The 11603-nt window shown below is 41.4% G+C and overlaps 1 protein-coding gene across 1 annotated transcript in view; it reads right to left on the reverse strand.

Moving 5' to 3' along the window:
* Window positions 1–6051, reverse strand: part of CHM (CHM Rab escort protein) — a 74731-nt gene extending 68680 nt beyond the window's left edge. Inside the window, exon 1 of the mRNA XM_075435667.1 lies at window positions 5956–6051. Coding sequence (XP_075291782.1) covers window positions 5956–6004 — 49 coding nt within the window. The 5' untranslated portion in view covers window positions 6005–6051. The remainder of the gene's footprint in view (window positions 1–5955) is intronic.
* Between the last annotated feature and the right edge of the window lie 5552 nt (window positions 6052–11603).

Genomic DNA, 11603 nt, shown 5'->3' on the forward strand with positions numbered 1-11603 from the left:
TTACATAAAAATTGAATCACTGGATGAGTCACATTGTCTTTGTGTGGCAAAGTTCTACTGTACCTAAACAGTTTGCTCTTGGAATGTCTAAGACACTGAATCCAGGTAACAGATCAAAAAACTGGGACCCAGTTTGGCAGACCACAGGTGAAAGCAGATTACTTCAAAGTGAGGAAAGGAACAGCAGCTTTACTTTACACAATTAGAGGGTTACCTTCCAGTACAAGGGTATTTTTTGAAGAAATATCCAATTTGTGTACTTTCTTATAGAAACAAGTATTATCTGTACGAGTACGTCCCCTTACATCACATCTGTTAATGAAGGTGACAGGTAAAATCCAGAAGATTCTTTGTGTCTTAAAGAAAAAAATCAAATTGTACTGAACAAAGAGGATTTGTCAGTAGACTTCTCTAGCACGTACTACGGCTATAACCCTAATCTTTGGTGTACAACCAACAGCAGCAGATAAAGCAAAGCACACATAGGAAAAGATTTGTACAGTAAGACACACATTCAGTTTTCTTTATACCAAAGTCTTCTAACACTTTCACTTCCTTCTCTGTCTCCTCATGGGGAAACAGCTTGCTCTTCTTGCTCCTTACATATTTTTAAACATTTCATAAAAGGAGACTTAAAAAGTAAAAAGTTTCTTCTCCTACATTAGTAATTCCATACAGTTATCTGTGTACCAGCAGCGGCTCTTACAAAATGCTTTGTTGGCTCCAGAGCAACCTCAGTGCACCAGTGACTTACAAAGAGAGGAGTTCCTGTAGAAGGGGTGAATGACCAGCTTTATGACCATTCTCCCAGCAGCGGACTGACATTATCTACTGGGGACAAATGCGTCTTCTCAATTACTCCTGATTCAGACTACAATTTCAAAATACCTTGCTAAGGGTTTCTTCAAATGAGTTGTCCACATTGATGTGCAGATGACCTACTCTATGTTTTTCACAGTACGATCACAAGAATACTACAGTACAGTCTCTTATTTTGTAAAATCAGCAATATAATCTGGAAAACCTGAAGAAACACAAAAAACCTCAGAACAGAAGGCATGTCAGAAAACCATGCCTCAATTTCAGTCAGGTTAAAAAAAGGTCACTAAGAAGATGAAGGTATGTTTTTGCTTGGAGAATACTAAAAAAATAAAAAAGGCAGACAACTGTGAGTCAGGGTTAATTTTGTTTGGCATTTACATGGACAGGTAATGACTTGTTTACAAGTAATAATAATAATAATATGGGTCTGTTTGCTCCTTCCAGACATCAACATTGCAAGTCAGTGCCACTATGTTAGTCCACAATGACCAGTGACATCAAAAAATATCCATCTTCAGCTGGTTTTCCACCTAGCTTTTGCTGTAAAACTCTAAATAGCTGCTGATGTAAACTGAAGACAGAGTACTTATATAAGACACTGTAACCAAAACACCAGCGCTGAAGATGTATTAGAAAACATTTTAGGCACATCTTAAAAACTTCCTGCAACAATAAAAACATTAGGAATTATTCATTTTTAATTTTTTAAAAATGCAATCATCAATGTTAACTTTGTAATTTACATCTGTAATATTGAGGCTAGTTTTTCACAGTATATTTTAAAAACTTTATTAGTATTTGGAAGTGATTTTTCCTAACACTAAACTTACATAAGATAAACATAAAGTACTTACACCACTCCCAGCATATCGAACAATAAATAATAGATTCTCCTGACAGGACTTTGATGACCTGGCAAAGCCCGAGTGCTTTCAGCCAAAATCATATGAAACCATAAATCATTCTTTATTTTATAGAATATTTCAAAATGGATTCCTGCTTTCTACCTTGAAAGTCATTTCGTGTGTTATTTATAACCACGGAAAACCAGAATGGAAAGAAAATTGCACAGAACTAGAAAATTTACTGTGACTGCTTTTATAAAGAATAACTCCTTTTTAGAAAAAAATCAGAATTACCAGCAGACAAACTTGTGAATACAACCACCTTTTAAGGAGCCACATCCTTTATTTTATTACAACTTCACCAGCAGCTAATCCAGGCCTTCTGGAGTATCAGACATAAGAAGCTATGGCTGAATATAACCCAATCAGCTAAAGAAACTCAAAGGTAAGGATGACCCTGGATCCTTATCCACTTATATATATGCACAGCCATGTTGCAAATCTTTGCACTGACAGTGATCTCTGCCACTAATTCAACATTGCTGAAAGTCTGCCTATGAATTTTCCTTTTGGACAACTGCCTGAAGACAAAAGCTCTGCCATTGACTCCTAGCTCCGAGTGTCACTCTCAAATAGATGCGTTTTTTAAGATAAATGTTTATCAAAGAACTCCTAATGCTCCCTCTCACTATAGATGTACGACCATGTTAATCCTGCACTAATTTAAAAGTTGACCCCACAAAAGCTTATCAATAATGAACTCATTTAAATGAATATGACTAACGCCCACCTTGAATTCCTCAAGCAAGCACTTACAAACCTAGATCCTACAGGCTTTTAGACAAATAAAAATCACTTTCCAAAGAACAGACTTTCCAAAATACCAGAACGGCTTTTAGGATTGATGACATTGGATAATACCTGCTTTGGCAGAGAATCATCCAGTTAATCCACTCCTGCTTGGTTAGTGGGTAACTCGACCACTGTACTATATTCAAACAGCAGGAAAGTAGGGATATGAGAGGCCTGGGAATGGGAAGGAAAGAGTGACTTCAATACTGCAACAAAAAAGGAGGTAGAACAAAAGAACAATATCATTAAGAGCTTTAATTCTCATATTGTGTTGCCATTAGAAACCTCCAGATATGTCAACCAATGTTATATCATATGCTAATCTAGTGTTCTTTAGAACGATGGATATAAATTCCATGACAGTAGTGAAACTTTTGCTGCTGAACACACCAAAACCAGCATTTTTGTACTGCACATCCATCTTGCTCTAAACTTCCCCGTGCAAGAAAATGTTTAATCGAGGTTAAGGAAAAGTACTTTCTTCGATAAGCAAATTTACTTTTTCCATAGAAATATTGATGAAGTAATTGAACCTAAGCATTAAAGTGAGCACTGATGACTAAAATTTAGTGTGAGGTTCCATTTTCATTATGCTTACCACAGGGAAACAGTTAAATGAGCCTGAAATAAAACCAAAATCAAATGTAGTGTTACCACTCAATCTAATTACTAAAATTAACAGATGCACAAATTATAAGACCAGAAAAAGGCCACACGTGCAGAAAAGAATGCAATTACTACTATGCATTTAAAAACATCATTAACACAAACATTCTAGTTATTACAATATGACAATTAAATATCCATAGGTACACTCAGCACTGGTTATAGCATTAGAAAACACAGATTTAAAGACAAGACTAAGATATTGCCTCAGGAGTCATTTCCCAGAAGAGAAAATAGATGAAAGTTTTACTTTGAATAATCTTCCATACTGAGTAATGTAATACAGATTAAAAAAAAAAAAAAAAAAAATCAGTCAGTCAACAGTGTTAGTCACTAATTATATATGTTCTTAGTAAAAAGGAATGCAAAGAAAAGACAAAATAATTCCTCAAATGCAGAATTCTCAAAATCTTGAAATTAGTTATAGCGGTACTCTCTACAGGTGGGCAAAACCACATCTCTTTATACAAATCCACAGCACCATCACCAAATACAGCAATATTTCAGAGGAAGAATTTAGCTCAAAGATTTCCTTCCCTCAACATCAAAGCGCTAATATTACAAGCTCATTCCAAAGCAGGGAAGACCGTATCTGATGGTCCTTGCATGGCCAGCTCTCCCCCGCACAGACAGTTCAGCCAAAAGTGCCTTTGCTGGTGAGCTGCCGGTTTCAGGTGAATTCTGCTAACAGCGTGCCCAGGCGTGCGCAGCCTGCTCCGCCTGCGACACCCTACCACCACCCTCCACTCCGCAGCGAGCGGCCCGGCGTCGCTTCACACACGCACCCAGCAAGGACAACGCATCACGGGCCATGGCAGACAGCACACAGCCGGAGCGGCTCCCCTGGCCGGCACCTGCGCGAGGCCCCTCAGCACACGGGTTGCCAGAGCAAGCTGGACCACCTTCTACCTTCATCAAAAACTAAGAAACCCCCAGGAGAAAATTCTGGCAGCACGTTTTTACTCTTCCATTGCAATCATGAAAAGACGAAGTCTTATTTATGTAAATTCTAGTCAGCTCAGCTAAAGAGCCAACACCTTCACTAGCTTCCTTAGTAGCTCACATAGCGGCTCCTACTATTACCATTTTCATCTTCTAGCTTCCTCAGTAGCTAGAATAGCTAAATAGCCTAACACTAATTCTATAAACCTTTGAGTTTCCTTTGATTTTCTACATCACTGCATGACCTACATAAACATTGTTTTTTCTCATGGCAGTAAAGAATTCATTATCCTCAAAAATCACACAAGTTATGCAATTTTTAATATCTCACCCTTTTAGTTTGGTACTTCAGCCTTTCATTGTTTACCGTTCTTCTCATAGACTCAAAATATTCACAGATCTGAATATATGAAAATGTCAGATTCATTACTAGGGCTTCCACTCCATATAACAGGGTTAAGAACACAGAAGGAATTTCTTAATTTTGTCAAGAACCTCAATTTTGCATTCTTAGCAGGTCAACCATGGGGACAATATGTTTTTAGAATTTCTCGCAAACTCCAGAACTAAATCAGAAATCCTTTGAGCAACTACACATGCCCTGTAAGGAGATTACTTGTTTCTGGTAAATACTGAAAATAGCAATTACATTAAGAAACTCACTCATTCTATTCCAAATTACTAGAAAAGTATTCTTCAATCTGAATGACACAATTTGGCAGATTAAGGAACTCCAAAACCATAGCTCCTGATTCTACACAGAAAACAGTAACGTTCTGAAGTGTCTTCCCTTTTGTGCTCCAGTCATCATCCTGAGCTGGCCATGGGAGGTCTTCATAAAAGCAAACAAAATTTGAGCGTAAATTTGGGACCTACAAACAGTAATGTATTTTGAACATTTTCAGACTAGGGCTCAATGCTGAATTCAAGGTGGAGGGTTTATCAAGCTCAGTTTGAACCAGGCCACTGTCACTGGGTTCCACCAAACAGAAATTTGCTTCTATACTTAAAGATTATGATGATACACAAGCAGCAAATCTCTTACTTCTGAAAGAGTATTTTAGATTTTGCCGTGTAGTTACTGTGTTGCGGAATGTTGCAGTGAGACGTTCAAGATCTCCATCATTTTTCACCTTAACAGGAAACAAGATGAACGTGTACAGGACACAGAAAGTGGAGGCAGTTCCAGCAAGTTCAGAGTGAAGTCTCTGATACCAGCAATCACTCAACCTGACGTTTGTCCATATACTGAGAAACACACTTTAATGAGGACTCAGAAAGTTTGGGGTTATCTGTAAGCAGGCACAGAAATTACAAAAAGCTTTTAAGAGATAAAAGTTCTTGAACTATAGGATACTATAAAAAAAATACTATCCGCATACACCATGTGTACTGCAACAGCGTGGAGTTTAGCTCTTCAGAACGACTCCCAGGGCACAAAACTAAACGAGCAGCAATCAGGTATCCCAGCAAACAGGGCTGCCGGGGTGCTGGGGGCAGGCAGGGCTTCCGCCGGTCCCAGCGGTGGGTGCCGGGCAGGAGGGGTGCCCGGGCGGCTCACGGGGACGGGGTTGGCAGAGATCCCCCTCCCAGGTAAAGCCCCGCGCCACACGCCCCTCCGTGCCACCGCAGTTTCTAAGCAAACCTCGCCACTTCAGCCCCCAGAGCGGCCCGCGCGTCGCCGGGCCCCCGCGCAGCGCTGCCCAGGCAGGTACCCTCGGCAGCCCCCCCCGGCCCGCCGGCTCTGCCCCTCCCGAGCACCGGCACCTTGCTGCCACCCGCCAGAGCTCCCCTCGACGCTGCCTCCCCGTCCCCCGCCGTCTCGTACCGGTCCCGATCACCACCACATCGAACTCGGAAGGCAGGTTGTCCGCCATCTTGGGAGGGGCTCCGTCACGTGGCCGGCGCCGGCGGAAATGGCGGGAAGCGGCGGCGGCAGGGCGGGGGCTGCTGGGAGATGCAGTCCCGGGAGGGCCGGGGCTGGTTGCGACAGCGGCCTCCCGGTGCTGCCCTCCCGCCTCTCTGCTCCTGTACCGGCCGTTCTCCGCAGAGCAGCCGCCCCTGCCCCGGATCTCCGCCCGGGGAGCGGCCCCGCGCCTCGCCTCGCCGGTCTGCCCCGGGCCTCGGGGCCAGGCCCTGATGGGGCTCTGCAGGGCCGTGGGGCGGCGGCACCCCGGAGGCGAAGCCCCGCAGCGCAGCCGCCCGCCTTGGTGGTTACCATTTCTGTGCCACCGCCACGGAGTTCCTGGGGTGACCAGTGCTCAGTAACTCACAGCGGGTTTCATTTTTCTCATTGCCCCCTGCGTATGCCGTTTCCAAAACCATTTCTATTGGTTGTTTGATCACGTTGATCGCTGCGCTTTATTAACATAACCGAGAAAATATTTCCCTTATTATTTTAAAGAAGTCTCCTTAGTCCCCAGTTGTGATAATTTCTTTCCTTCCTGGACCATGTTGAAGCCAGATTTTGAAAGAAAGTGGATTCGTTCATCTGTTTATTTATATTCCTTGATCTCCTGTCCTTCCTTGTTAATTAACGGCCATATTTGTTGGATTGTACTTCGTTCTCTGTATTCAAAAAGTCTCTATTTTTCTCAACCCATCAATTAACGTTAACTCTGTCTTTCTTTTCCTCCGAAGCCTCAAGTCACACTTCGGTCTTGCTCTGCCTCTTCCTTCACTTCACAAAGCAGCGCAGGGGGAGTCGGGGGTGACAAACACAGACCCTGCTGTTCCAGAGCAGCCCCTCCTGCGTTACCAGTCGGAGCGAAAGAACAGCACGAATCAAAAGATGTCTCTGAAGAAGCCAGGCACGGCGATGCAGGCAGAACAGCCCAGCGCAGAATACCTGTGCCAGAACACACTGGAATTTTCTAGAAAGTTTTGCTTTTTATTTTGCATGCAATGGCTTATATGGCTTTACACTAATCTCTTAATATTCTTCATTGTGCATGATTATATTAAAGTCTTAACACCTTAAATCAATAATAACCATAAACCAGCTAGCAGCCTGTTAACACCTTATTACAAGCTCCTTGTTCACGTAGCAAGAGAATAGTGAAAACAGCATAAAGCGGCTAATGGAAACCAGAGACCGCCTTACCCCCACGGTACTGCCAGGCGCGCTAGAACACAGTGCAGCACAGAAAATGGGCTAGCAGGAAACATCAAACAACGCAAGAACAAAAAATACGTATATTTAAACATCAGTACTTGATTACCATGCTAAGAAATAAGTAGCAGAGAAAATTAGTAGTTATGGATTCAGCTGTAAAAGTAGTAAGACCAAATCTTATGTTCCTTATATGTATGCTTTCAACTGTCCCACAGAGATTTAAAAAAAAAAAAAAAAAATCCATTCTGCAGCTTCCATAGTCCAATTCTGTTAATGAAGCTGTCGTTTCTACTTTTTAACCTGTAACAACAGAAATTTAGCTCCAGAATTCTCACAATGCTGGATCATCCAGACCTAAATGCCTTGAGTTGAGGAACAAAGTATTGCTGTATTGCTTAAATCGGATAAAACAAATTCTCCTTGCACATCCTTTTCTTACTGAGGGAGAGCATACTCATGAAAAGACAGTTTAATTGTGAAAACCTGTTGTTATTGTTTAGTATAATTCTAGGACTGCCCTCGAACAGCGCTACTTCACTGTCAATGTCTTACTGTTTCTCAAGTGCTGAAGTATTTATCCCACCACAAAATGCTGTTGTTTGGTTCTGCGAGTTCCTGTTAGCTTCATTCATAAGATGCAATCAGTGCAATCCTATTTCGTGATGACAGTCATTATCCAATGGACCAGAAATTCTTCTTAGTACTATTTATTTGACAAAAACGATTATTCAGGATCTTTAACTGCAAGGTTTGTCAGCCCCATACAACACAAAAATATTTCTCTGTACTTTACAGTTTTAATATCAGCCAATGTAGAAGTAAAATATGTAAGTATGAATAATTTTTATGAGAATTTCACGGACCTTGAGAAAATGTCTTACCATGTTTTTCTCTTTAGCTATTTAATTGCAATGTCATAGTAACAGAAAGCAGCATACCCAATTCTGCATGGATGAATAAGCACATTCAATAAAGAAGATTTAACAGAGTAAATCAAACACTGGATTAAACATTTTCTGCATAACAGACCACAAAATGGGCATTCATTTTACCAATAGACCCTCTACATTAGAAACAAATAGAAATGCACACCAACATCATTAAACTGCACATCCTGTGGCCTGATTGCAGAATTTCCCTATATTTTGTTAAACTAGGTCTCATCAATTAGACCTGCCAAAACACATTCAAAACTGCACACTGACAAGACTAAATGTAGGTTTTTGAACCGTTTATATTAAATACATTTGTTTTTCTACGTTTTATGAAAGAATTCACAATCCTATATATTGCAGAGGATTCATACAGCGTTTTTAGCAATAACAGTTCAGAAAGACACATGCAAAGATCAGTTTTAAGATTCCACTTTTAGCAGTTCTAAATATTTTCCTGTAAGCAATTTTTCCTACTTTGATTTCAAGCAAAATATCTCATAAAAACACAGGGTTTGCTTTATAACTTTCATTTGGATTTTCACATATTCATAGAACTACCTTTGTTAAAGTTTGTGTAGTTAATATTGAACGTTATCAAAATACTTTTTGGAAAGATAGCGATCTTAGCAAACCCCCATAAACTATGTAACTGTTTTTATTTTCCTAGGTAGAAACACTGAAGCCCAAGAGAAAATCAGGATGAATCAGCGTTAGAATTATGGAGCTTCTAGTTATCTCAAGATCTAGTCTCAGATCATTTAATCAAATATTTCTTCCTCCAAAACCACATAGCAAATACTTAATATTCACTATGATGAATTTTATTTTTTTTAAAGTTATGTAGTATCTTTATCCTGCAGTGACTCCACATGTGAAATCTCATTATTCATTCTATTCCTCACTCCATGAATACAGAATTTAATTCTACTTGAGTACCAGTCTGAACAAGGATCAGCAGCAGGATCGGGCCTATTAGCTACTTGAAACATCTATTGAATAACCTGATTTATCCCAGCTAAATGGCTCATTAGTTCAGGCAGCAAGAAAATGTTTGTGTGTTGCTGAAGTTATGCATGGTTGTCATATAGAGTTTGCTGTTCTGCAACTGTCAGTCACTCAAGCATGCACAGACTAGATTGTTCATTAACTACAGATCTACATTCAAGTATGTCTGGGAAAAAAAATATTTGTTTCCACATTTCTTCTAAACTCTGATACACCTTTATTCTAACATCTTCTTTGTTACCACTATCTGAATTTTTCTTTCTTCCTGTCAAGGCTTGCAGTGGTCAGTCCCAATCATGCCCATAGAACACATTACTTCTGTTTTATTAGTGGCGTTAGACCCTAAACTGCAAATTTGCAATTGTATGTAGAAACTTAATTCCCACGGATGGTATGAGTATTCCTTTGACACAGTAATCTTGGCCTTGGTAGATCAGTGAACTAAACATATTTAAAAAAACAGAGTAATTAAATCCACATCCTCTACCAAAGGAGCACAGAAACTAATTTTAAAGTTGCCCTTCTGATTACTAAGATGTGAGTAAATTATAGGATTGTTTAGAGAGATTGGGAAAGAGAATTACATTTCACTCTACTTCTGTAAGCACGCAAGGCAAGAAGTCTGTTTTTCCAATCTTTAATTAATGACATTCTGAAAAATAATCTGTAGGTCTCTCACTGCAGTCAAAACTTTCTTGTACAAAGTGAGCATAGAGGAGAAAAAAACAGGATCAGAGCTTTGTTCAGGCTGCTCTGCCCAGTGTAGCTGGCAGAATATGGAGAGAAGGCTCCACTACAGCTTCATTAAGTATTGCTTGTGAGTTTTACAGGCTTCCTAAAACTACAGATGTGCAGGACGAAGGAGATGATAGTCTTTGCAGTAGCCCAAAAGTTCAGTTATATTTTATGCTACAGGCTAATTTTAATGCTTAAAATAGCTGATGAACCTAGGATGATGACTAATACGCTGCAGTTTTTAGTGCTTGTCTCTTAGAGACGTGGAGGAAAGCTTACTTTAGGAACTGGAAACTTGGAAAACTACTGGTAGTTGAATCAGATTGTATCTTGATTTACGTTGACCTAAACACAGGTTATTAGTGCATTATATGCAATATATGGTGTCAGTTCAGTTTTTTATTTGATTAGACTACTTCTCTCAGTACCCTGTATCAGTGGCTAAAATAATTTGGTATAGCACATGGATTCTTATTGCTGTATCTTCTTTTACAGTGTGGGTGGGTGTTTTGAAGCACTTAGTCATGTTTGAAAACAGCCTTTTACTTTCCTAATTATCATTCTGCATCTTTTTTTCCTTGATAAAAAAGTCTACTTTTTAGGACTACTGAGATGGAGACAGAATGCTGTAAATTATTTTTAAAACAGAAGTAATGATAATATACAGGCCTGTCAGGCTGACCTCAGTGCTGGGCAAGATTATGGAGCAATTCATCCTGAGTGGGCTCAGCGGGCATGTGAAGGACAACCAGGGGATCAGGCCCAGCCAGCGTGGGTTCATGAAAGGCAGGTCCTGCTTGACCAACCTGATCTTCTATGACCAGGTGACCCGCCTAGTGGGTGAGGGAAAGGCTGTGGGTGTTGCCTACCCGGACTTTAGTAAGGCCTTTGGCACTGTTCCCCACAGCATCCTCCTGGAGAAACCAGCTGCCCATGGTCTGGATGGGTGTACTCTTCGCTAGATAAAGAACTGGCTGAATGGCCGAGTGCAGAGAGTGGTGGTGAATGGAGTTAAATCCAGCTGGCGGCCGGTCACAAGTGGTGTTCCCCAGGGCTCAGTTTTGGGTCTGGTCTTGTTTAACATCTTTATCAATGATCTGGATGTGGGGACTGAGTGTTCCCTCAGTAAGTTTGCAGATGACACCAAGTTGGGTGGCAGTGTCGATCTGCTCGAGGGTAGGAAGGCTCTGCAGAGGGATCTGGGCAGACTGGATCGATGGGCTGAGGCCAACTGTATGAGGTTCAACAAGGCCAAGTGCTGGGTCCTGCACTTCGGTCACAACCCCATGCAACGCTACAGGCTTGGGGAGGAGTGGCTGGAGAGCTGCCTGGTGGAAAAGGATCTTGGGGTGTTGGTCGACAGGCGGTTGAACATGAGCCAGCAGTGTGCCCAGGTGGCCAAGAAGGCCAGCGGCACCTTGGCTTGTATCAGGAACAGTGTGGCCAGCAGGAGTAGGGAGGTGATCGTGCTCCTGTACTCGGCACTGGTGAGGCTGCATCTTGAGTATTCTGTTCAGCTTTGGGCCCCTCGCTACAAGAAAGACATTGAGGGGCTGGAGCGTGTCCAGAGAAGGGCAACGAGGCTGGGGAGGGGTCTAGAGAACAAGTCTTATGAGGAGCAGCTGAGGGAGCTGGGGCTGTTCAGTCTGGAGAAGAGGAAGCTGAGGGGAGACCTTATCACTCTCT

Source organism: Opisthocomus hoazin, chromosome 14 (genome assembly GCF_030867145.1).
Source record: "Opisthocomus hoazin isolate bOpiHoa1 chromosome 14, bOpiHoa1.hap1, whole genome shotgun sequence".
Classification (NCBI taxonomy): domain Eukaryota; kingdom Metazoa; phylum Chordata; class Aves; order Opisthocomiformes; family Opisthocomidae; genus Opisthocomus; species Opisthocomus hoazin.